This window comes from Panicum virgatum, chromosome 7K (genome assembly GCF_016808335.1).
Source record: "Panicum virgatum strain AP13 chromosome 7K, P.virgatum_v5, whole genome shotgun sequence".
NCBI classification, from domain to species: domain Eukaryota; kingdom Viridiplantae; phylum Streptophyta; class Magnoliopsida; order Poales; family Poaceae; genus Panicum; species Panicum virgatum.
In genome coordinates, this window is record NC_053142.1 from 29137666 (window position 1) to 29164662 (window position 26997).

General features: G+C 45.0%; 3 protein-coding genes across 4 annotated transcripts; 1 reads left to right on the forward strand and 2 right to left on the reverse strand.

The window, feature by feature from the left end:
• The first annotated feature begins 5055 nt into the window (after positions 1-5055).
• LOC120640796 (serine carboxypeptidase-like 45) lies at positions 5056-8141 on the forward strand. 2 transcript variants are annotated; one of them, XM_039916712.1, is made up of 9 exons: positions 5056-5424; positions 5992-6093; positions 6245-6340; positions 6423-6515; positions 6610-6689; positions 6933-7091; positions 7182-7306; positions 7394-7486; positions 7618-8141. In XM_039916712.1, the coding sequence occupies exons 1-9, from the start codon at positions 5172-5174 to the stop codon at positions 7889-7891; spliced, it is 1275 nt and encodes a 424-aa protein (XP_039772646.1). In that variant the 5' UTR covers positions 5056-5171; the 3' UTR covers positions 7892-8141. The 2 variants fall into 2 exon arrangements, with proteins under 2 accessions (XP_039772646.1, XP_039772645.1); XM_039916711.1 differs by having other exon boundaries at positions 5059-5424; positions 6810-7091.
• A 1772-nt stretch (positions 8142-9913) lies between these two features.
• LOC120640794 (chaperone protein ClpC1, chloroplastic-like) lies at positions 9914-17248 on the reverse strand. The gene is made up of 9 exons (XM_039916708.1): positions 16687-17248; positions 14129-14244; positions 13914-14036; positions 13647-13832; positions 12889-13104; positions 12518-12735; positions 11871-11946; positions 11697-11786; positions 9914-11092 (listed from the first exon to the last, which is right to left on the reverse strand). The coding sequence occupies exons 1-9, from the start codon at positions 17246-17248 to the stop codon at positions 9914-9916; spliced, it is 2766 nt and encodes a 921-aa protein (XP_039772642.1).
• Positions 17249-19300: 2052 nt separating this feature from the next.
• LOC120640795 (chaperone protein ClpC1, chloroplastic-like) lies at positions 19301-26082 on the reverse strand. The gene is made up of 10 exons (XM_039916709.1): positions 25846-26082; positions 24524-25118; positions 23346-23461; positions 23152-23274; positions 22883-23068; positions 22341-22556; positions 21951-22168; positions 21278-21353; positions 21106-21195; positions 19301-20907 (listed from the first exon to the last, which is right to left on the reverse strand). Exons 2-10 carry the CDS (start codon positions 25074-25076, stop codon positions 19729-19731), a joined length of 2757 nt encoding a protein of 918 aa, XP_039772643.1. The 5' UTR covers positions 25077-25118; positions 25846-26082; the 3' UTR covers positions 19301-19728.
• Between the last annotated feature and the right edge of the window lie 915 nt (positions 26083-26997).

Below are 26997 nucleotides of genomic sequence, written 5' to 3' on the forward strand. Positions count from 1 at the left end.
CACCGCTTAGGACCCGGTACTCGTTTTATTACACTCAAAAATGGTTACAACATGCTTTATAAAAGGTAAAATGCATGAGTGTTGAGACAAGGGAAGTTGGGTTATAGAAGAATAAAATGTTTAGATGGGATGGATGAATGGCATTCCCTGGGTGGATTGTCATATGTTGGAGGCTCGTACCATTGTGGTAGAGTAAGAAGGTTGGGAGATATCCATCCTGTCACAACTATGGACCGAGTTGATATGTCATCTTACCTAACTCAATTATCGTGCAAACCACTCGACCGTTGTGTGTGGCAACGGCTTAGCATAAACCCCACTAGTTAGTCTGATAGCCATCAGGAGAGTTGAGAGCAACGGGTAATCAAGGAGAATGAATAAGGTCGTGGTAACTTATGCCCCGGTTAAACCTCAGTGATAGGTCAATGGCCCCTTGAGGGAGTCCGTGTTGGCTAGTCAGATCTAGCTAGGGTGGGTAATGGTTTTGTTGGGATCTGCACCGACACTAAGGTGATCGTGCTGTGGTACCCCGCTTGTGGGTAAAGTTGTACACCTCTGCAGAGTGTAAAACCTATTCGAATAGTCGTGCCCACGGTATTGGGTGAGTTACAGTTTGGTCACACAACTAGAGTTTTGGGAGGGATGTTTTTATGGTGTGAGTTGCTTTTGGAAGGTGTCCGGCGGTGTGCCGTGAGCTACTACGGATGGGGAGTCCGTTAGCGTTAAAATTTGGATCATTGGTGTAGGATCAACCCCACTCATTGTTCGGTTAAGCAAGAAACGGCTTTAAGAAAATTCTTTTCAAAAATAAACCCCTGCATGTTTAAAATCTAGCTTTACTGCAAATAAACCTCAGACTTATCCTTGATTTATTCTGTGCATATCTGTGATACCCCCTCCGTGGATGGGGTTGGACTTGTTGAGTACTTTTGTACTCACCCAATATATATTTGTGGTTTTTCTTCAGAAGAAGATCCGAATTTCGTTGTTGAAGACATTGAGTAGAGGTTGCGTCCGCGCCCAACTTTGCCTGTGGTGTTGGTCCTTTGCAAGATGTTTCTGCTAGCGCATCACTCTGAGCCCGAGCTGGAGACCGTCAGGATCGTGCTTTGGTGTATCGCCGTAGCTGTTTTACTATTTATTATCGTTTGTATCGAGTGTCCATCTTCTCGGAAGTTTATACGGTGACTGTACTATCTATTGAATAAATGTGTTATCAACCTTCTGAAATTAATATTTATATCATATTTAGTCTTTACTTTATATATAAAAGGACGCTTCACGCGGGCGCGAGCATCCGGCTGTGCGGGGACAGCGCCGGGTCATGGAGCGGCGATCTCGGCGAGTCGCGATGGATGAAATCCACGCTGAATCCAGTGTCGGACGCGGCGCAGGCCCATTGCCTGGCGAGGAGCAAGAACAGGGCGGAGAGGATGAGGACCCATGGCGTCCTGTGGCCTGTGCTAGCGTATCTTGGACTGGAATACGGTGACTTTGCAGAGGCCAGGGAGCAGGGGTCGGCAGGTGAGAAGGAGGGGATGGGGATTGGGGATGGATGAAAAACCTGTTGGATCTTCCACTCTTTAGGTAGCTAAATGACTAGTTAAATAGTTAGCTAAATAAGATTTGGATAGCTAAATGCTAGTTAAATAGCTAGCTAAATGAGATTTGGCTACTGTAATTTGGAAAAGTTCTTGGAGATGCTCTAAGAAGTATATTCGTATTCCAGAATATCTGAAACAATAAGCAAAGTATCTCAAAATATAGGGAATCGAAGACAATATAGTTTCAGATATCTCAAAATATGGGTAAGTTTCAGATATCTCAAATAAGAACTACTCAATCTATGTGTGGGTAAAGTTTGTTATCAAATGTCGGCAAGGAATTCAAATGCAATGTAAAGCATGATGCATGCTGGCTAGTTGCAGGGGAAGAGAAAGAGACAGAGCAGGGAGGGAAGAACGAGATGTGTGCAGTACGCGGGGGGTGGTCAGTGGTGGAGTCCCACGGGTGGCAGAAGAGGGGAATGCGCCGCAGCTGCCATGGCGCCATGCCGCGCTGCCGCGGCCAGGCCATGCCGCGCTTTTGTCAGCCGGCCGTGACCGCCGAGCGAGAGGCCACAGCCCAGGCCTTATTCCCCTCCCTTTAGCAGCAGCAGCCGCAGCGCCCATATTCCTCAGTCTTCGCCCCGTATCATGCGTTCATGCCTGCCGCCGTCAGGGTTTTACCTGCATCGTCAGAGTTTTTTTTTTTCAGCCGGCAAAGCGTAACGGCAATTCGGATCCTCGGCCCTGCTGCTCGCTAATCGCCCCCACAAACGCGCCTAGCATCTGTGTCGTGTGGCTTTATCAGCTTTCTCCGGGAAAGATTTGGCCAATCACACAGGCCATTTGCAGGAACGTTGGCCAATCTCTGCAATGTCACTGTGCTTTCTTTCTCTCCTCGGTCTCCTTATTCTACAGGTCATTTTGGCTGGCCAAATACCACAAATTTTAAGGGCTGGTGCCTTCTTCTTCACCTTCCCATCCTCGTTGGGGCGGCACGAGATCGGTCTAATCTGTTCATAATACCAGTCTGACTAGTCCGCGTGCAGAGTACTGCGAGGTGCGCCGCGCTGCACGTTGAATGCTCAGTATTTGACGCAGCCCATTTTTGTGTCAACATTTCTCATTTTTTTTCCTCACCTCCTCTATCTCTCTTCTCCTCCTCCCCTGACCTTTTCCTCTTCTCCTTAATTACAATGGACCTGCAGCCTCTAGGCTCTAGAGATTTGCCCCCTGACTGGCTTCTTTCTCTAGCATTTCCTGTCAGGTTTAGTAAACACCGGCTAGCGCTTGTTTCTAGCTTGGTGGATGAACAAAATCTTGCGATGCAGTGACCACATGCGGTGCAGCAGCCTGCCCGTATGATGTACGCATGGTGTTGTCAACATCACGGAGCACAGCCGGAGATTGCCCAAGCATGGACGGCCTGTGGATCTTGGTGATGGCGTACGGTACGGAGGATTCATCTTTCTTCTCAGGGTTAATCATGCCTCCACACGAGAGAGCTACTGCTATGTGTCGTGTTTTTTTTTTCTTCTCCTTAAAGACCACACATCATGCATGCAGTACTTATTAGTAGCTCAGCAAACCCATACATCCATCACTTCTTTTTCTTTAGCAAAGAGACGGCTTGCGTCCTTTTCTAACTAGGAATTTATCTTCTTTTAAGGGAGTTGAGAGGTTTATTGATGGAATTTTGTTAGCAGTATATCGAATATTGATCGATTATTACAACAAGCAGCTCTTGCTAACCAAACAACCTAGCTATAGACCAAGCGATCAGCATTGCATGCTCTGCTAACTCGCGTGCTATCCTAGTAATTAGTTTCAGAGGACTGCAGAAAGGGGGGGGGGGGAGAGGAGCTTTTACTTTTTCCTCTGACAAGATAACAAGTGATTATAGCCGGGACAACACTGTAAACCACCATCAATTACTGTGTCCGTGTTCGAGTGTCGTGCTGTCGTAGCAGTGATCTGACTCTCACTGACGGCGAGGTCACCTCTGTTTTTACTGTCAAACAAGGCCCTGTGGGCCCTCACTCACATGTGATGATGTGGCCACCAGATCCAATAGTAACTTTGGGAGGTACAGCACGCGCGCTCTGTGTGCGTCGCTCATAGGGAGGGCCCACTGGCAGTACCGTGAAAATGCTGGGGCCACACTTACGTAGTATGCCAGGCAGGCGATAGGGCTTATACAAGTTGAGCGGGATCAACCATTCAACTGTATGGATTAACTTAGATCCAGGTACTGGGTCTCGACGGCCTCTTTATAGCATGCTTGCAAAGGTTCTTTATGAGAAATACTAGTACTTTCTACTTTTTGCGGTCCTAGAAATTTTTTTCTGAAGCTCATGTAAAGACTTTTAAGTAAATTCTTATCACAAGGGTAGCTAGATTACCGAGATTGGGACTAATAGTGATTGCAAAATAAAAATAAGTTTTGCCGCCTTAAGTCAAATGTACAACTTGTGGATGTAGATATGAGATTGTGTAGCCCATTCTATGAAAATTTTATCTTAAATGAGTCAAAGTATGCTAAAACTCTATTTAGTAATATAAATATAACATCGATGTTGCTACCTACTTCTGACTTTTTTATCGTAATATAAAACTACTTATGCTTTCAATAAGATGAAGCTTTCATGTCTTCATATATTCACATGTTTACAAGCTTTGCAGCGTGTTTTTATCTAATAATAATATATGGTGAGTTCAGTGTAGATATTTAAAGACAGGTGTATCATATCATTTTGCTAACCAACATGATCCTAGCCTCCTTGGCATATATTGATGTGTATTTTTAAGTTAAAGGATTCCCAATATGAAAGTTGAATGACACACTGACTTATGGCACACTTAAGATCTTAGAATCTTCTAATATTTACAACATTCCTGGGCTGGTATGGTACAACATAATATAGAATTAAACGTGAACAATGTTAGAGCTCCACATGCATGTCCTAATTGGATTATCTGTCTTCTTATTTTCCACTAATGCTAACATTGTAGTGCAAATATATAGATCTAGTAGTAAAATTAAAACTCAAATGACAGATTACTAAAATGAATTTGTTAGAAGTACATCTTGCCGTTGAAAAGAAAGGTAAGATGTAATCTAAGACGACTCTTTCACAGCTCACACATGATTTGCTTCGAGAGCTTCCCGGCTTTCAAGATCACTTGGTTGTGGCGGGTGGAATCTGTAATTTAGCAAACGAGCTTACTCTGAATGTTGTGGTGTGCACCCACCATTTCTCTCAAGATCACTGTTTTCTGATGTGGACCACGGAAAGGGGTATGTGCGTGAGGCAGTCAGGCTCAGCAAAGCCTGCCTTTTCTCTTGAACTCCCAATCTTCTATATCAGTCAACCAAAATTTAAGGTATAAATTGGTACTAAACAACCAGTAAACTTTTTGCTTGCCACTAACACGATGGTAAGTAAGCAATTTCTTTGCACACACTCAACAGCCAACAGCTACAGACGTCAGACCTATTTATTGCCTCACATCCATTCTCACCTCGCCACCCTGCAGCATTCACTCATCCCTCTACTCACTCCCTGCACATCCACCTCTCTCCTCTGCCTGCTCTTGCTCTGCACTGCATCTCCTGCAACCAAGAACATGCAGGGGCGCAGGGGCACCGTCGCGGCAGCATTGGCGTGCGCGGCGGCGCTGCTGCTCGGCGGCTGCGTCTCCGCGCAGACGGCGGCGGAGGACAAGATCGGCGGCCTGCCGGGCCAGCCGCCGGTGGGCTTCGCGCAGTACGCCGGCTACGTCCCGGTGGACGACGCCGGGAAGCGGTCGCTCTTCTACTACTTCGCCGAGGCGGAGGCGGATCCGGCGGCCAAGCCGCTCGTGCTCTGGCTCAACGGAGGTAAAATTCTCTTGTCGGCGGAGCCTTGCCACTGTGCATGAGGCTGCTGAATTATTGCCCTGGGGGGATGCCAATCTGGCGTGGCGTGCAAGAGTGGTTTGATAAGACCTGGGTTGAATAGAAATGGAACATCATGAATGATGCCAAGGGAGCTCAAATTTCAGTGGAGATGCACATGTGGCCAGATATTTAACCTGTTCAGTTCTTACTTCCAAAAAAAACTAAAAAAAAGATTACTTTTTCAGGGGTAGAGAGTTAAAAGTGGGCCTTTTGATTTTTACTAATCTTTAGAAGGTAATTCTGGTTGAACATGGACAAGGAAATTTATCTTTAGAAGGTAATTCTGGTTGAACATGGACAAGGAAATTTAGCAAATAAGTAAAGCAAAAAGGCTCCTAGATAGCATCTTTAGTTCTTTATAGGGAAGGTATAGGATGAAATCAGATTCCTTCTAGGATTCGTATCGGGATTGCTTTACCCCTCCCTTTGAAGTTGTGTTCTGCTGCCATTGCAATGTGTTTTTTTCTTGGAGAGAGATTCTGATGATGCTCGTGCATGTGAATGTAGGACCTGGCTGTTCATCTGTGGGAGTGGGGGCATTCTCAGAGAACGGGCCATTCAGGCCTAGTGGCAATGTGCTAGTGAGGAATGAGTATAGCTGGAACAAAGGTGAGCGTTTCTTGCAAGTTGTAGTAACCGCACCAAAGCAAAACTTTTGGTGCACACTGGCTCCTTTTGGTTGGTCCTTCTTTTCGGTGGAAAAAGGTCAGAAAAATTGTGAGGTGTTAATTTCCTTTTTGGTACCTGTTTGTTGTTCCAGAGGCCAACATGCTGTATTTGGAGAGCCCTGCAGGAGTTGGCTTCTCATACTCAACTGATCCTTCCTTCTATCAGGGTGTTGGTGACAGCATCACAGGTGAGTTTTAATCATAGCTTTTTTTTTCTGTGGAGTTTGACTTGCAGGCTAATTCTTCTTGGGGCGTTTTCAATTTCTGAAGCCAGAGACAATTTGAAGTTCTTGCAAGGCTGGTTTGCCAAGTTCCCACAGTACAAGGGCAGGGACCTGTACATTACAGGGGAGAGCTATGCTGGTAAAGCCATTTTATTCCACTAGCATCTGGAAGTTGCTCCAATACTGAATTTGTCACTTCATCTCCTGACTGGCATGATATTTGTTTATTTCAGGCCACTATGTCCCACAGTTAGCGCAACGCGTGGTTGAATTCAACAAGAAGGAGAAGCTGTTCAATTTGAAAGGCATTGCTGTAAGTACTTAGTCACAAGCCTAGCAAACTACAGCTACCATACAAAACCTCATTTTGCATCCTTTCAGGGACCAGACAATATACTCATTGCCTCTTTTTTTCTCATCATTGACATGATAGCTTGGCAACCCCGTCCTTGAATTCTCCACTGATTTCAACTCGAGGGCCGAATTCTTCTGGTCGCATGGCTTGATATCGGATTCAACCTACAACATCTTCACGACTGTGTGTAACTACTCGCAGTATGTCACCGAGTACTACCATGGCTCCCTGAGCACGGCCTGCGACAGGGTGATGAGCCAGGTTACCAGGGAGACCAGCAGGTTCGTCGACAAGTACGACGTCACCCTGGACGTCTGCATCTCTTCGGTCCTGATGCAGTCCCAAATCCTCGCCCCACAGGTTGTAGGCGTTGCCAGTGTTAACCATCTTCTGAGGCGTGGTAGCATGTTATGTTGCTGACTATCTCTTCTGTTTGTGTTCATCGTGCAGCAAGGGAGCAGGGAGCTGGATGTGTGCGTGGAGGACGAGACGATGAGCTACCTGAACCGGAAGGACGTGCAGCAGGCCATGCATGCCCGTCTCAGCGGCATGCAGAGGTGGACGGTCTGCAGCAGGTGTGTGACCCCAATCTGAACTTTCAGCGCTCAATTCTGCATTTCCTGATCAAGATTGACGCTGCAATGTTTGGCCCAATTGAGCAGTGTTCTTGAGTACAAGCAGCTGGACCTCCAGATCCCCACCATCAACATCGTCGGAGCGCTCGTGAAGTCCGGCATCCCCGTGCTGGTTTACAGGTGACCATCTGAAGAAACAGATTGCTCGAAGTTACAGAGTGCAGAGTTTTCATTTCAGGCAATGCAGCAGAAGTAGAACCTGACACTGAAGAATACTACTCTCATGTTTGTTGCCTGCATTGCATTTGCAGCGGCGACCAGGACTCGGTGATCCCGCTGACGGGAAGCAGGACGCTGGTGAGTCGGCTGGCGAGCAGGCTCCGGCTGAACACGACGGCGCCGTACCGGGCATGGTTCCAGGGGAAGCAGGTCGGCGGGTGGACGCGGGTGTTCGGCGGCGGCGCGCTGTCCTTCGCCACGGTGCGGGGCGCGTCGCACGAGGCGCCCTTCTCGCAGCCGGAGCGGTCGCTGGGGCTCTTCAGGGCATTCCTCGCCGGCCGGCCGCTGCCGGAATCGTTCGAGTGATGGAGGGGAGTTCTTGGCAGCCGCTAGAGAGGACTGAGGAGAGCATCTTCTTGCTCGTGTATGTTTGTAACCATGCAGCTAGCTAACTCAGGCGGCATGTGTCGTGGATCCTGATCCGGTTGAGACTGCCAGCCCCAATCGGTTTCATCTCCAAGTGTAACAAGATGTCCTTGAAATCGAGGAGAATGTATTGTCAGATGTAGAGATGCCATGGAAAGGGGGAGACTAAATTACGGTGGACCGACAGCTATATTTTTTTTCCATTTTTAGTAATATTTTTGTCGTTTTGGAGATCGAAAAAAATAAAAAAGTTCAAGAAAAATTTTTGGAGAGCGAAAAAAATAAAAAAGTTCGAGAAAAATTTCTGAAGAGCGAAAAAAAATTCAAGGGAAAATGGAGAGCAGCACAAAAAAAATTTCAAGAAAAAATAGACGACCACAAAGATTTTTTCAAATAAAAAATTTGGAAGGTTGTACGAAAACAAATTAAAAAATCTCATGAGAAAAATTTTTACATCAAAAAAACAATACCAGGTAAAAAATTGAAAAAAAAGAAAAAAAAAGCATGTCAGTGCGCGGGAGGCGGCGCTGCCCGTCGCCGCCGCCTCCCCGCCGCCAGGGGCGAGCTCGCGGGCGGATCTCCCCGCGGCCGTCGCCGCCGCGCCGCGGGCGAAGCTCCCCCGCGGCCGCCTCCGCCGCGCCGCGCCCTGGCCTCGTGGCCGCCGTCGCCGCGCCGAGGATGCAGGAGGAAGGAGAAGGGCCGCCGCCGCCGTGGATCTGAGAGGGAAGGAGGAAGGAGAGCTGCGGGAGGAAGGAGGGGTGCAGGATCCACTGAGAGGGAAGGAGGAAGGAGAGCTGCGGACTGCCTGCGGGAGGAAGGAGGGGTGCGGGATCCAGAAGGTGGGAGTGGGTGGTGGGTCCCACCACGTGGGATCTGTTGGGAGATCGACCGCTGGAGACGGAAGTCACGATCGACCGCAGATCCAGCTTCGCGCAATGGAAATATGTTCCATTACACCATCACTCTAGTTTTTTTTCTTTTTTCTTTTTCTTTTTTGAGGGGGACCATCACTCTCTAGTGCACTCGGATACCTGTGGAGAAGGAAAAACTGACATCCCTTGAATCCATAATGGTTTTTGGTTACTGAGTATCTCCAAAAGTTTGACAAATAGAGTTGTCATCCTTGATTTTTGGCAAAAATGTTTAAAACACATCTCCAACAGTTTGGCAAACGACTTAGCAAAATATGACAACTTGGCATAAACCCTCCCTCACCGCGCATATTTGGCAAAGGGCTTGGCAAACCCTCTACTTGCTTGCATGCTGCGTACTGACCACGAAAATAAAATCTTCTCCCTGCTTGCATGTTGCCTATTGCCTTTTTTTTTCATTTTGCTAAGTCCGAAATAGCAAACTATTGGAGAGGAACTGTTTTTTTACTTGGCAAATAGTTTTGGGAGTTGGCAAATCACAAGATTTGTCAAATAGAATATGGCAAATTTTTGAAGATGCTCACACGAAGAATAAAAACAAACACAGTGCATATCAAAGAGCAAAATGTTAAAAAACAGTGCATATCAATGAACAAAAGGTTAAAAAAAACTGAGTTCCCAGGCGCCATAACAGCATACCATTATCTACCAATGTTATCTGTGTCTTGAATAAGTTACATCCGTACACAGCTGAGAGAATAAGTACAAACAGTGCAAGCGATACCCGTGTCATCATGCTAGCTGAGCCCTAATGAAGTAATGATACATGTAATTGCAGGAAACTGAAAATTCCAGTTTTTTTTTCGAAAACAACGCAACTCAAGCTCTAAGCATACAGTGTGCTCGCTGCGTCTCTGGCTATTCCTTTCCATAGCATTCCTACTGCCTCACTTCCAATGGAATATAAATGCCAAGGAAAGCTAAAGAGTCTGCAGTGGGCGAGCGATGTCAATCTAGTTTTCCCATCATGAGGAACCCAACTGTCTTGTAAAGAAGGCCATATTTCGGACCAAAGATTTTTCGACCTCAGTTAGGTACTGAGAGCAGGTTCCAGGGGCTCAGCAACACCACTACCGCCATTCAGGACTATAACCTTGCCATCAGAATCCACATCAACAATGGCAGAGTCACCTTCTTTCACCTCACCAGCAAGCATCTTCTCAGCCAGACTATCCTCCAGAAGCCTCATGATAGCACGCCGCAAAGGCCGTGCACCATAACTTGGGTTGTAACCTTCGTCAACAACTCTATCACGGAACTTCTCTGTAACCTGGAGATTAATGTCCTTGGCCTTCAGCCTGTCAAACACTTCTTTCAGCATAATGTCCGCAATCTCCTTCACCTCTAACTTCGTCAGCTGCCGGAACACAATCATCTCATCCAATCTGTTTAGGAATTCTGGACGGAAATACTGCTTCAACTCCTCAGTCACCAGGCTCTTGATCCTGTTGTAGCTGGTGTCTTTCTCGTCATAGTCAAGGTCGAACCCGATCTTGCGGCCTCCCTTCTCAATTACACTGCTCCCAACATTCGATGTCATGATCAATAGTGTGTTCTTGAAGTCAACTGTGCGCCCCTTGCTGTCAGTTAGCCTCCCGTCTTCTAAGATCTGAAGCATCATGTTGAAAACATCTGGATGTGCCTTTTCAATCTCATCAAAGAGAACAACAGTATATGGACGGCGACGAACTGCTTCAGTCAATTGACCTCCCTCAGTGTAGCCAACATAACCTGGAGGTGATCCAATGAGTTTGGAGACAGTATGTCTCTCCATGAACTCACTCATGTCAAGCCTGATCATAGCCTCCTCCGAGCCAAAGTAGTAGGCTGCCAGCGCCTTTGCTAATTCTGATTTGCCAACTCCAGTAGGTCCAGAGAATATGAAGCTAGCAATAGGACGGTTTGGATTCTTCAGCCCAACACGAGCACGTCGAATAGCACGGCTAATAGCTTTGACTGCTTCATCCTGACCAATGATACGTGTGTGTAGTGTCTCCTCCATCTTAAGGAGACGATCAGATTCATCAGATGAGACTTTCTCCACAGGAATTCCAGTCCAAGAGGAGACAATATGTTGAATGTCTGCCTCTGTGACAAGAGGACCAACTTCATCAGATTCAGTCTCTGCTTTAATCATTTCTTTACTCTTGTCGAGAATGGCCGTAATCTGGGCCTTCAGCTCCATTTCCCGATCCCTTAATTCACCAGCCTATCAAAAGAAAAAACTGTGATAAGATAACATGGACAATATTTTAGAAGCAGTACAGCCAATTGAGGATCTATGGCCTTGTTTGGTTCGCACTAGGGGTTCCTAGTGCACACAAGCCGAGAAAGGAATCTCGCATGCATGGAGTGCTAAATGAAGTCTATTTGTAAAACTTTTTCAGGGATGGGTATAACTTTTCGCAACGAATCTAATGATGGTAATTATTTGATAATTGACTACAGTTACGCTACAGTAACCATCCTCTAATCACGCGGTCAAAAGCCTCATTAGATTCTTCAGGGTTCCTAGTGCTGGGGTTCTGGCTTTGTTTGACACCGTAATTAACGATCAAAGTTTCCTAGTACTCCCTAGTGCAGGGAACCAAACAAGGCTTATGTAAAATTACAATTGCAATAGAGCCTAGGTTACATTCAGAGCAATGTTTTCCCCATTTTCCATAAGATAATCAGATCAATTCATACAAACAATAATGATGAGATGACATGAAAGATAAGTTGGTGACGGTAGAGATAATCCATGGTCCACTGAAAAAGTGAAAATGGTCAGACCAATGTATAGTTGTGCGACAGACCCGACAGTAACATACCTTCTCAAAATCTTGGCCTCGTACAGCCTCGTTTTTCTCCTTGGTTATCTGCCGGAGTTCTTTGTCCAGCTCTTTGGCTTCATCAGGGAGCTATAACACCAACGAACCACACTCAGCAAGAACCAATGCAGTGAAGCATATTGTTTGTAGTCTAAAGAATTTAGCATTAGTTACCTGGGCGTGCCTCAGCCTAACACGAGATCCAGCTTCATCAATCAAGTCAATGGCTTTGTCAGGAAGGAAGCGGTCACTGAGGAAATGAGAGCAATAAAAAAATATGTTTTTATCCAATGATTGACAAAATAAGCACAGATACATTCTCTCTTTGAGAAACACTTCCTTTTCAATCACCTAACTGTACAAATTTTTTTCACTCAGCAATAATCATATATTTTTTTCTTGGATCCTAGAATGTGCAAAAGGAAACTAATCAAAATCACTAAACAGACAATTGGAATAATTAGGTCCCAGGAAAGATCTAAAATACCATGTATTTCAGATAAATTAAGGGTGAAACCTGTGCTGTGCAACTTAGGACACCGTTGATATTATTTAAGCTAAAATCTGAGGCGAAGGGAACCATAGAGTGCAAATAAACTTAGCAAAGTCAGGATAATGTTATAGATCACACAATCAAAAACTTCCCTTGGAGCATCTATTAAAATTAAAAAAACTACACATAATTTTTCTATTCAAGGGAAAAGTAAATCAAACGGCCAAAACAAAATATATGACTACACCATAGCCATGTCAGTGTCGTCTTCAAAAAGCAAAATGCAGCAAAAATATATGACGTTACTTAATTTTGATGTATTGCGAACCTGATATACTGATAAGATAGCTGTGCAGCTGCAATTAAAGCTTCATCTGTGTATCGCAGCTTGTGATGAAGCTCATATCTTTCACGAAGTCCTCTTAAGATTTGTATTGTCTCATCAACAGTAGGCTCAGGAACCTTAACTGGTTGAAACCTTCTTTCCAAGGCAGGATCCTTCTCTATATGCTTCCTATACTCATCCAGAGTTGTTGCACCAATACACTGCAGAGGACACAGAATATAAAAAGAATTGGTTAGCCACTGTAGATGAGGCCTTCGTGACTGGCTCCAAGTCCAAACAAAACCAGCCATATGAACTAAAAAGACAAGTAGTGTAAGCTAGAAGCAACAGAATGCAAAGTCAGGAACTTATACCTGCAGTTCACCTCTGGCAAGAGCTGGCTTCAAAATATTGGCAGCATCAATTGCGCCTTCTGCTGCACCTGCTCCAATCAGTGTGTGCACCTCATCAATAAAGAGAATAATGTCTTCATTTTGCTTAATTTCCTCCATAAGTTTCTTCAGTCTCTCCTCAAACTCTCCACGGTATTTGGTTCCAGCAACAAGGAGCCCCATGTCAAGAGTAATAACCTAACCATACAATGGGAGAAATACTGATCAAATTTTGAAACAATATATGGATATCTAGGGCGACATATGATTTACCACTATAATTTGCAAAGCAATTCTGATAATATCACCATCACCTGATAGCATCATAAAACAATTCTGAGCACAGTAATGAGTAATCACACTAGTGCAAACCAAAGAGTGAGATAAATGCTTCTAAGTTCTCGAAACAATTCGATGTGTAATTATGGACGCCTAATTTATACCTGGTTATTTTTGCAAAATATTTAGTTCATTTCTCACCAACATCTGATAATATCTTGTCACACTAATGGCAACCAGTCCACTGTTAAAAAGTAAATTCACAAAATAAACCTGGGTATGTTACAAACGAAGTTGCCCAGCAAAGGAGGTACCATAATTCATAACAAACTACTTGTAAATTCGTGCAACAAATTCAGCCCCAAAAGGAAATCTTGGAAGAAATGAAATAGTAATATTTACACAAGCATAGACCAAAAAACAAATCTAGTGCCCACGTGATACAGGACGGTCCAGCTAACCTTCTTTCCTTCAATTGTTTCAGGAACATCTCCATTGGCAATACGTTGAGCAAGCCCCTCGGCAATAGCAGTCTTACCAACACCAGGCTCTCCAATGAGGCAGGGGTTGTTCTTTGTCCGCCTGCCCAAAATTTGAGTCACACGCTCGATTTGACCCTGTCTACCAACAACTGGGTCCAATTTTCCCTGCACGAAAAGATGGTGAGCTTTTTTATCTTCAATAGTTACATACGCAAGTAGCAAGCATAATGGGGAAAGAGGAAATACCTCTTCTGCTAATTTCGTCAAATTTGTACCATATTCTTCAAGTGTGGGCATCTTCTGGCCACTGCTTCCTCCACCCACTCCAGCACCAACAGCTTCTGTGCTTTCACCAACCATTCTTATGACCTGCGCAATGGACATCGTGTCAACATCACTCCCTGAAGAATTTTGATTCTAAGGAAAAGTGGCCAAGAAAAGCAACAACAAAAGAAATTTACCTGGGTGCGGATGTTGTTTGGATCAGCACCAAGGCTTTCAAGCACACGGGCTGCAACACCTTCACCCTCACGAAGTAACCCAAGGAGTAAGTGTTCAGATCCTATATAGTTATGCCCTGAGGAATGAAAATGGAAGAATGTAAGTGAGAATATGCACATATTATTTTACAACAAACTAGTATCCAAGGGCAGCAGATTGTAAAATCGAAAAAGGATGAATGTAAACAGATAGACAACTCACAAAACTTGTTTTAAGGATATTATAATCTGATGCAATATCACAAGGTTCTACCTGAATTCAAGACGAGCAACACATAATCTTCAAGAACAATATGATAGTTGCAATTTCACATTGTGCACCTTATATTGCAATGTAAATGTATACCAAAGGATCAACGCTGCGTGTATTGATAATTTAGTATGGAAGTACCTCCTTTCTACTCAAAACCCACATGATTTAATGGTTCCCACACTAACTTGAAAGGGAACATATTAGGTGCAAACCAACATCTCCGTGCAAACTATGAAAACTTCAATCTGGGCCATCGGATCAACATCCAAGGGGAGGGGCGCAGAGGGTGGGAGGCAGGGCCGGTCCTGAGTCTTTTGGGGCCCGGGGCGAAACTAAAACTCGGGGCCCTTTTAATAATAGCAATACCAATACCATTAAATATTCAAAATACACTAAACTTTTTATGTTGAACTATTTGTATACGTTACCTTAAATGTTTCTTCTAGCATTTTGAGATGTGAAATCATTGTTAATGGTATGAACATCGATATCTTTCAATAACTTTTTTCTTCAACGTAAAGTTGTCACATAACTATGCTTTAAAAAAAAAGAGTTGGCAACTTAAAACTAGCTCGTGAATAAGTACAAAAGTATCGAATTGATATCAATTTTTTACTGTGTAGAACTAACTCTCAAATTCTAAAATAATTTATTCCTCTCCTTTGTGCGATTGATCTATTCCCTCCGATCTAAATTATAATTCGTTTTGGCTTTAGTAGATACTAGCTTTACAAGATATACATAGTTTAGATATAGTGTACATTTAGAAACATAGCAAAATATATGTATCTAGAAAAGCTAAAATAAATTGTAATCTAGGACGGAGGTAGCACATTGGTGCACGTGCAACATTGATATGATCTTCATTCACAAATTAAAATGAAATATCAATTAATCTAATTACTCGAGTCGGTGAGGATCAGGTAAAACTGAAAATTCCTACCTCCTCGCTTGCATCCGGTTCTTGCCTTGCTGCCTTGCCTGTGGCCTTGCGGTTCTCGGCAGGAATCGGCAACGGTGATTCTGTGAGACGGTGGACAGCAGTCTGCGGAGGACTGGCAGAGCCCATAGGTGCCGCGGAGCGGCGGAGGCAAGGGCGTGGGCGCGCGAGTCTGCGAATCAGGATTAGCCGCCGGCGCCGTCGTGAGGAGCGAGAGCCACCGAGTTGTTGTCTTTGTCACGTCAGAGACAAGAATCAAGGAGGCGCAGATGGGGATCACAGAGATGAGACGCACTAGCGCAGGGCAGGCACCGGTCGTTTCATTGCTCGGGATCTGTACGCGGAGTGTATACATCTACCATATACACCTACCCTACTGACATACCTGCAGCGGGGCCCCTTTGTTTCGGGGGCCCAGGGCGGCCGCCCCGCTCGCCCCCCTCAGGGCCGGGCCTGGTGGGAGGGGGGATTTGCAAAAGTGTGATTACCCAATCCAAGGATGGGTCCAGATTGTAAAATTACCCAATCCCCTATGCCCCTTGGATGTTGATCCAATGATCCAGATTGAAGTTTCCATAGTTTGCACGGAAAGGTTGGTTTGCACCTAATAAGTTCCCAACTTGAAATCATTCTGAATCAATAATTAGTCATATATTCAAACACATCATACATGTTAGTGACCAACTCACAACATAATTAAGCCCCTCGCATGTCCAGTATCAGTATGAAGTGAGGACAAGACACCATATCGGCAATAAACAAACAAGAGTATTTTTACATTGATCCAATTAAAAATGTAGAAGTCTGTCAACAAAGCTCACAGGAAACAGTAAGCTCGGAATAAATTATAACAAATACACAACTATGTATATATAATTTTTTACAATAAAAGACTAGTCTCATAGAGCAGCAAATTCTAAAATCAAAAAGAGGACGGAAATGAATGGTACAGAAGCGCATTGCTATATTGTTTAAGGACCAGAAAATCTGATGTGATATCACAAGGTTTCAACTGAACCAAGGTAAAAGTAAGATCAGCATAATCTTCAGGAACAATACTGTAGTTAACATTCAGCACTTCTGCGCACCTTATAGTGCAAACGAACATTACTGTGTGTATTAATAATTTAAGGTGATGGTACTAGATTTCTGCTCAAAATCCCATACAATGGCCACCCTTGTCAGTTGTCACTTGGTATCATTCTAAAAAGTAAAAACTACTAAGAACAGATACTATAGGAGAAGTCATAATGACCAGTCAAACCAAATGACAATTGGATTACAACACAAAACTACCAAAAAAATGTGAATAAGTGAAGGTAATACCTAGCTGGCGGGCTTCTTCAAGGGAGAGTTCCAGTACACGTTTAGCGCGAGGCGTGAATGGGATTTCAACAGCCACAAACCCACTTCCTCGCCCAATGATCTTCTCAACTTCCACTCGGGCATCCTTAAGATTGATTCCCATAGACTTGAGAACCTTAGCAGCAATTCCGGTGCCCTCACCAATAAGGCCCAGCAAAATCTGCTCCGTCCCAACAAAGTTGTGGCCCAGACGCCTTGCCTCCTCCTGCGCAAGCATAATCACCTTGATTGCTTTTTCCGTGAAGCGCTCGAACATGGCGCGAACCACCCCTCTTGTCGCCGATCCTCTGGGCCTTGCAATCTGGCTTGCCACGATAGCGCCAAAGTCACGCTTGACCACGGACCTCGTATCCAAAAAGTTTGTCTGACGCAGCCCTTGGAAGCCGCCAAGAGTAAGGGTCCTTGTCGGCATATTCCGCACAATCGTGGCATTTATTCTGGCTCTTGCACGCACGCGAAACCGACCAGAGTTGCTTCTGTAAACAGTCGGGACAATCGCAGACTGAACTAGAGACCCCTCCATATTGAACTATCAAAAGAAAATCCCAGTCCCCTATCTACAAGCCCTGAAAATTTGCAGAAATAAGAGAATAAAATTGTAAGGAATATGAGGAAATGTTGACAGATACAGCTAAGCGAACTAGCTCCCCCGGAAGAAATGAGTTTGCGACAAAATTTAGAGGTGACAACTATCCACAACCAAGGAATTGCGAAGCAAGCACACATAAAAATGGAAGTAGGCCTAGTATAAATTATATATCCCCGAATCAACTCTAAAGTCTTCCGCTTTCCTATGCGGACAGCAGACACTTCAGCATTCCACATTTGCTGCCCCTCGAGGCGTCCATCCGTTCTACGCTACCAGCATGAAGGAAACAGAATCAACAGATAGGGTCGCTTTGTTCAGCCGACAAGGCGGCGTCTAAATCCCATCCAAGCAAGCCACCGCAAGCGAGAAACATCTAGCCCAGGAGACGCGCACCAAAGGCCACGCCGCCGCAGCTACCCGGGTCACCCACCAGGAAAGCACCCCGCCGATGCGCCGTGCTGCCCAGCCTAGGTACACACCGCCGGGACCGCAATTCCCCCACCACCAACAGGCACCCCCGCGGATACCCGAACGGGGGGGGGGGGGGGGTGGAGATTACCGCGCCGAGGTCCGTCTCCCAGGGAGGGGCCGTGGAGCGGGCGCCGGCGGGCGCGTCCCGACCCTGCGACGGCGAGTCGAGCGAGCCCTATGAGGCGGAGGAGGAGACCCGGAGGGATGCGGTAGCTCTCTCCCTGCCGCGGTGGTGGGGAAGGCAGGCAAGGAAGGTGGGAGAGAGGTCAGAGATAAGGAGATGGGGGAGGAAGGCGACGACGACGAGAGCTTGCCGCTGCGTAGGTGGAGTGAGTCGTACGCCATCCCATTCCAGCACGGGCTTTTTTCTCTTTCTAGCCGGGATTGCCTGAGTGCGAAGCCCGTTTAGCCCAATGGAGGCCCGTAACCTGACCAGCGGGCCGCTTTGCTTTCTTTTTTCTCGGACGTCCGATGAGAACTTTCTCGTTGGACCGTTGCAACATTAAAAGAACAAGACGTCTGCAACATAAAAAATATATAGATGCGTATTCAAAATATATATATATATAGATGCGAAATGGCACGTAGTCTAGTGGTTATAAAAATCTCAGTAGCACCTGAGGTTTTGAGTTCGACTCCTCATGGAAGCAAATTTTCTAGGATTTAACGGCGTTTGTGCTTTCAGTGGTAGGCGACGTTCCCGTCGATAGCGGAGTGCCTGTGGTGACTTCGTCGATCTCGAGGATTTGCCGGCTCAGTCTCTCGGAGGTGCTCCTAGGGGTAGGGTGTTCGTGCGTGTTTGTGAGCGTCTGTATGTGTTTCTAAAAAAAAATCAAAAATATATAGATGCAATATTAAAAAGTATATAAAAAACTAATTAAGTCATTTGACTCTCGGATACGAAAATTTCCGCCCCACCATGAAACATGCAGAAATCATAGTTGCAACATGAAAGATAAACTATTAAAACAAGCGTCCGATTTTTTTTCCCGTCCGGATGTATGTGCCTTAGCATTTTCGTTCTTTTTTATTTTAAGTCAGTATTTGACATCTCGACTATTATTTCAGGTTGTCTAGTTTTAATTAGTCTGTTCTGCTGGCAATAAGTAGTAATGTTTTTCTCTCCCAACTAATAAAACACTAGCCACCAGCCAGACAGCAATATCAGCACTAGTCACCAACAATCAATATTTTTCTCTCACACAGATCAGCACCAGCCACAGCCAGCTGACCAAAGCCAATAACTCTCCCGTTTAATTCGAGTACCTACACGTTTAGTCTCGTTTTTGTTTTAGCCCTACACGGCTGAGCCCAGCAACACCTGACTATCACCTCTTCTGACGCCAGCACAACAGCGTGCGTAACATCACAGCAAAAAATGATCTAAACAACATCGCTAAATTTACAACCTAAAAGCACAACAGCGTACAATCACAGCAAAAAATGATCTAAACAACATCACTAATGTTACAACCTAAAAGAACAATGACTTTGAAGTTCAGTTGTAGCATCCAATAACCAGCATGAAGCAGTATCATTGTAAGCCACACTGTTATTGGAGGCGTGGATATTCTCATAAATAGTTGGAAGGTTACGTACAACAGTGCGATAATATCCGTACCTTACTGCAAGCATGAACTAGTAATACAGTAATTGAAGCAAACCAAGCTTCCAACATCCTTCCAAAAATAAAGCTTTCAAAATCCTTCTAAAAACAAAGCACTTAGGATCTAGCATCCACTTTGCCCCTATCTATTCATTTCCATAGCATTTCTACTGCTTCAATGCTTCAATTCCAAAAAGAAACCCCAAAAAGAAACAAGGAAAGAGAAACCTAACGAAGGGCCAGTGATTGTATATCTAGTTTTACCACCATGATTCATGAGGAGCCCCAGTAAGATTTGACGCAGGCCATATTCCAAACCTAGGATTTTCAGCCTCGACTATATGCTGAGAGCAGGTTCCAGTGGCTCAGCAACACCTCTCCCACCGTTCAGGACTACTACCTTGCCATCTGAATCCACGTCAACAATAGCAGAATCACCTTCTTTCACCTCACCAGCCAGCATCTTCTCTGCCAGACTGTCTTCCAAGAGCCTCATGATAGCACGGCGCAGAGGCCTGGCACCATAGCTCGGGTTGTAACCTTCGTCAACAACCCTATTGCGGAACCTTTCAGTGACTTGGAGATTAATGTCCTTCGCCTTGAGCCGATCAAATACTTCTTTCAGCATAATATCAGCAATCTCCTTCACCTCCAACTTTGTCAGCTGCCGGAACACAATCATCTCATCCAATCTGTTCAAGAACTCTGGCCGGAAATACTGCTTCAACTCCTCTGTTACCAGGCTCTTGATCCTGTTGTAGCTGCTGTCCTTCTCTTCATAGTCAAGGTCAAATCCAATCTTGCGGCCTCCCTTCTCGATGACACTGCTTCCAACATTGGATGTCATGATAAGCAGTGTGTTCTTAAAATCAACTGTCCTTCCCTTACTGTCCGTTAGTCTCCCATCCTCCAAGATTTGAAGCATCATATTGAAGACATCTGGATGTGCCTTTTCAATCTCATCAAAGAGAACAACCGTGTACGGACGGCGACGAACAGCTTCAGTAAGTTGGCCACCCTCAGTGTAACCAACATAACCTGGAGGTGACCCAATGAGCTTGGCGACAGTATGTCTCTCCATGAACTCACTCATGTCCAGCCTGATCATGGCTTCCTCTGATCCAAAGTAGTAGGCTGCTAGAGACTTTGCTAATTCTGATTTGCCAACACCAGTTGGTCCAGAGAATATGAAGCTAGCAATTGGTCGATTTGGATTCTTGAGTCCAACGCGAGCACGGCGGATAGCACGGCTAATAGCTTTGACAGCCTCATCCTGGCCAATGATGCGTGTATGCAGTGTATCCTCCATCTTAAGGAGACGGTCAGACTCATCGGATGAGACCTTCTCCACTGGTATTCCAGTCCAAGAGGAGACTATATGTTGAATGTCTGCCTCTGTGACAAGAGGACCAACTTCGCCAGATTCAGTCTCTGCTTTAATCATCTCCTTGCTCTTGTCAATAATAGCTGTAATTTGGGCCTTCAACTCCATTTCACGATCTCTTAATTCCCCTGCCTGCCAATGAACAAGAACACGTGAACAGTCTTAGAGGCAGTATAATTGTTTCGTCATCATGACTACTATTTGCATTAGAACCTTTTGTAGCATCCAGAACATTTTTCCCCGACATGAAGCAAAAATGGTTATATCAATTTATATATTTGCAGACACACACATTGAGTCTTTGTACAGAGCAATTTTCAGAAGTTATACCTTCTCGAAATCTTGGCCACGAACAGCCTCATTCTTCTGCTTGGTTATCTGCCTAAGCTCTTTGTCCAGCTCTTTGGCTTCATCAGGCAGCTATGACATATAAATGACATGTTTAGATATGAACAATGCGCTAGTTGTATTTTCTAGGATAAGACCAATTCACTGGTAGTACCTGTGCATGCCTCAGCCTAACACGGGATCCAGCTTCATCAATCAAGTCAATAGCTTTATCAGGCAGGAAGCGGTCACTGGTGAAATAGTAAAATAACGGAAGTTTGTCAAAATTGGAATTAAAAAATAGATTTATCAGCAATCAAAGATGTAACCGTACATTCCTTCACTAGTAAAAGAAAAACACAAGTTGTACAAATCCAAAAATAGATATTCTACATGAGGTTTTTGCTTCTAGGAGCAACCCGAAACACTAATCACGTCCCATGGATGGAGGAGAAAACAGCAAAGCTCAAGCAGCTAACTCATCTAGCACAGAGTCCTGGAATACACTATTAAACATGCAAGGACTGAGGGTAATATGACCAATCATTTATCGATGGACAATCGAATCAAGTATTCCTACTGCGATGGTAAATCTTAATTCACGGTAGGCCATTTTCACTCACCCCAGGATAACCAAGGAAGCAGCAACAAAACTGCCACTCTACAAATAAGTGATTCCAAGAAACTTATCAACCACACCATGGCAAGGTCAAACAAACTTTTAAAGAGGAAAAATTGCAGCTAATAAATAAAACCAGAAGCAGTACATATTTCTATGGACATGATATAAGCCAAAAATTTATAAAAGAAGGGTGCTAATAAAAAGCGTGATATGATGCATCGCAGACCTGATATACTGATATGATAACTGTGCTGCGGCAACTAGAGCTTCATCTGTGTATCTCAGCTTATGATGGAGTTCATATCTCTCACGAAGTCCTCTTAAGATCTGTGTTGTTTCATCAACAGTTGGCTCTGGAACTTTAACTGGTTGGAACCTTCTCTCCAACGCAGGATCTTTCTCGATATGCTTCCTATACTCATCCAGAGTTGTGGCCCCAATGCACTGAAGCAATAACAATATAAATTTGTAAATTAGAGGGTGAATTTGGCCAGTTCATATGTTATTTGTGGGCATGGTTTATAAAGTAAAAGAAACAGCTACTAGAGTCAGCTCCGATATAGAGCCATGGTTTATAACGATATAGATGACATAATTCGAAATCAAGAACCTATACCTGCAGTTCACCTCTAGCAAGAGCAGGTTTCAAGATGTTAGCAGCATCAATAGCACCTTCAGCTGCACCAGCACCAATCAGCGTGTGCACTTCATCAATAAAGAGAATAATATCTTCATTTTGCTTTATTTCCTCCATAAGCTTCTTCAATCTTTCTTCAAACTCTCCACGGTACTTGGTACCAGCCACAAGGAGCCCCATGTCAAGAGTAATAACCTGGCCCAGAGAAGAAGTGTTCAATTTTATGAAACGGCATGGTGGTAATTAGGAAGAAATGATTTATTTCAAATCCCACCAATCACAGAATCGCATTTCACGCTAATGGTATCAGTATAGTGTACAAAGCCCAGCGTAAGCCTTGGCACGTTACAGTAGGTTTACGTGGTAAAAGCAGCATGGTTGTCACTACAAACTACATAATTTGGAAGTGAAAATGATTACTTCCCACACAAGGGGCACACACATCTAGGAAGAATTAGCATAGTGCAACAATCCATTGACAACTAACAACATGGATCCAAAATAGGTTAGTCTAAACAAACCTTCTTTCCTTCAATTGTTTCTGGAACATCCCCATTGGCAATACGCTGGGCAAGCCCCTCTGCAATAGCAGTCTTGCCAACACCGGGCTCTCCGATTAGGCAGGGGTTGTTCTTTGTTCGCCTGCCCAAAATCTGGGTTACACGCTCAATCTGGTTCTGTCTGCCAACAACTGGGTCAAGTTTTCCCTGCAGCACATGGTGGTTAGACTTCATTTCTTTAATAGATCGCTTGTGTGATAAAGCAAGCCAAAGGGGGACACGAAAAATACCTCTTCTGCCAGTTTTGTCAAATTAGTACCATATTCCTCAAGCGTGGGCATCTTCTGGCCACTAGCTCCTCCCCCAACTCCAGCACCAACAGCTTCCGTGCTTTCACCAACCATTCTTATGACCTGCACATCATGTCAAAATATGACTACCCTAGAAAAATTGACCATGAACAAGAACACTAAAAGATAATTACCTGGGTACGGATGTTATTTGGATCAGCACCAAGGCTCTCAAGCACACGGGCGGCCACGCCCTCACCCTCACGAAGTAGCCCCAGGAGTAAGTGCTCAGATCCTATATAGTTGTGCCCTGAATCATGAGCAGTGAAGAATATTAGCGAAAAGGATATGTACCCTTTTTTAAAAGCGAAAAACTAATCTCACAAGGTCATATTCCAAACTTAGAAATGAATGGACATAAAGGAGGCTAAGCTAAGTGGCAAGATTGTTTCTGGTACTAATGACTTGAAAACTGATGCGATCTCAAGGTTTCAGCAGAGCACGATAAATAATACACCCTCCATTCCATAATATAACTATTCTATAGCTACTTTTAGGTTTGTCCTACAACTATCTCAGGTTTGACTAGGTTTACCGAAAAAAAATATAGTCACAACTACAACATCAAATATACACAATGACAATGGATTTCATGATAGATTTGATGATACTAATTTGGTGCCACAAACCCTAATATATTTTGATATAAATTTTCATCAAAGCAAATATAGTTTGACCTAGGAAACCTAAAGTAGCTATACCTTGGAACGGAGGGAGAATAATACAATTTCAATGATTCTCATTTCACAATTACTGTGTGCTACCACTGCGCTGTACACAAGAGAATACTGTTGTACTACTATGATCGTGCCTCCTTTCTACACAAACCCTTCTGATATTTATGGCCTTTTCCATTTAAAGTATAATTCTGAACCAGCAATTAGCCATAGATTCGAATATAATACGTGCTGGCGAGCAATCCACTATGCATAATCATGCATTATGCAGTTAAATTTTTCATGTCTAATGTAGAACAGGGGTTTTCCAATTAAAAAGAAACTACAGTTTAGGATAATCGCACAAAATTTTTAGTTATGCTAGGGGTGGTAAAGGGCCTTGAAATTTGGCCTAGATAATCTAAGGGCCGGGCCCTAAAAGGGCCAGGCTCTAATCTTATACAATTTTGAGCTAAAAAGTTTAAGGGCCAATTGGATTGTGAAGTGACCACTAGGGCCATGATCTGTTACCACCCCTAGTTATGCCTACAGAGCCATGGATATAGCAAGCAATCAGAAAATTAAAAACAAAGGTATACTTAGAATAAGACTACAACATGGAACTAGCTGAAATCTGTGCATAGGTAGAGAATTACCTAGCTGGCGAGCTTCTTCGAGTGACAGTTCCAATACACGCTTCGCACGGGGTGTGAACGGGATTTCAACAGCCACAAACCCACTACCTCGGCCAATAATCTTCTCAACTTCCACTCGGGCATCCTTTAGATTAATTCCCATAGATTTCAGAACCTTCGCTGCTATCCCAGTTCCCTCACCAATAAGACCTAGTAAAATCTGCTCTGTCCCAACAAAGTTGTGGCCTAGACGTCTGGCCTCCTCCTGCGCAAGCATAATCACCTTGATGGCCTTTTCGGTGAAGCGCTCGAACATGGCCCGAACCACACCTCTTGACGCTGAACCCCGTGGCCGCGAAATCTGGCTTGCTACGATAGATCCGAAATCACGCTTGATCACAGACCTCGTGTCAAGAAAATTTGTCTGCCGCAGCCCTTGGAAGCCTCCAAGAGTAAGCATCCGCGTCGGCGTACTGCGCAGCATCGTGGCCCTCGCGCGAACACGAGATCGACCAGAGCTGCTCCGGTGTAATACGGTGGGAACAATCGCAGACTGAACTAGAGTCCCCTCCATATTGAATCAGTCAAAGAATCCCTAGCCAAATGTCACTTAAGCCTGCAAGAGGTACAGTATTTTCTATCACAAGCCAAATAACAAATGAAGCTAAGCCACATAGCACTTAGTGATGTAGAAATAAGTTTGCAACTTTAATCATGCGGTGACAACAGTTCATTAAGGAGAAAAGATAGCATTCTATAACCCCCTCCCCCCAAAAAAAAAACACCCAATACAGAGTCTACAATTCGATTGGATAGATAATTGTATAACACGAAGGATCCAATTAGGTTCACAAATGTACCAAAATTGAAGTCCCCTTTACATCCCAGAGGAAGCATGCAAGATGAACATGAGAGGGAGGGAAATTAGCGCAACAGCCAAGAAAGCAACACAATTAACCACTACAGATCACAGTTAGAAAAAGCAAGAAGCAACAAAAAGATATCTTGTCTTGATACTATTTCTCCACAATACATGGGTGCAGGCTTCAGCAACTAGCGCCGAAACAAATCAGTTAGCCTCGGCTCCATCTTTATTACGCTATTATTACGCTACCCACTTCAACCAGGAACAATCCGCTGGCGTTCCTGCCGGTTCAAACGACTAGCCGCCCCCGGCGACCTTAATCCTATCCGTATCCCCACCTCCAAAGGCTACCCCGCTGGGAGGAACATCCGCAGGCGCGCCACGAAGTTCGGCCCCACCAGATTCATCCGCAGACGCACACCAACCCGGATAAAACAAAGGAGGGGACGGGATTGATCGATTCGGAGGCAGGGTTAACCTGAGCCGGAGAGATTCCGCGCGGAGGAGAGCGGCGGGAGGGGCCGGAGGCAGCCGCGCGCGCAGCGGCGGGACGCTACGCCGGCGCCGCGACGGAGCCCTAGGGAGGGATGCGGCGGCAGCTCTCGCGGTCGGGAGGAGGGGGCGGGGGAGGGGGAGGACGGAGGGGAGGGTCAGTGGATCAGAAGGGGGGAGACGGCGACGGAGATGGCCACGCGACGGAGACTTTGCCGAACACGTGCGCTGCATTTTTTTTTTCTCCCTTAGCCCGATTGCGCGGCCCAACTAGCCCGTTCCACCAGCCCGAAGGGCGGCCCGCTTGGCCCATATCGAGCCCGCACCTCTCTCTGGACCGGCCCACGGCCCGCCTCGTTGCCGACTCCAAAGCCCACGACCGGAACCGACCCGACCGCCGACTCCGTCGTCTTCGGTCATCAAACCTCAGGGGAATCATGGTGGCGCCGTCAGCTCCGATGGTAAGTCACCTCTTTTTTTGCAGATGATAGCCAATTGTTTTTTAAGGCGAATAGGGAGAGTGCGGAACTGGTGAGGGATGCTCTACAAAGCTACTGCAAAAGCCTCAGGGCAACAATTTAATCTTGACAAGTCGTCTATCCATTTTGCCAAAAGTTGTGGGGGCAGTTGATAGAGAGCACATCAAGGCAATTTTGAATGTTGATAACGAAGCTTTAAGCGAGAAGTACCTGGGTATGCCTACTGATGTGGGTAGTTCCAGTAATGGATCTTTTAAATATCTCAAGGACAGATTATGGAAGAGAATCCAGGGATGGATGGAAAAGTGTCTGTCGGCTGGGGGCAAAGAGGTTCTAATTAAATCAGTTGCTCAGGCTATTCGTAGGTACTCCATGGCGTGCTTTAAGCTTCCAAGAGGGTTGTGCAAACATATTGATGGAATGGAGCGCAATTTCTGGTGGGGAAGCAAAGAATGGAAAAGGACTAATTGGGTCGCTCGGGAGGAGATGACAAAGCCAAAATACTTGGGAGGCTTGGGCTTTAAAGATACCGAGCTGTTCAATCTCGCCCTCCTCGCAAGGCAAGCATGGAGGATATTGCAGGACCCGTCGACGTTGAGTGCCCGCATCCTAAAAGCAGTTTACTTTCCAAATCAAGATTTTTTGGAAGCTGAGATTGG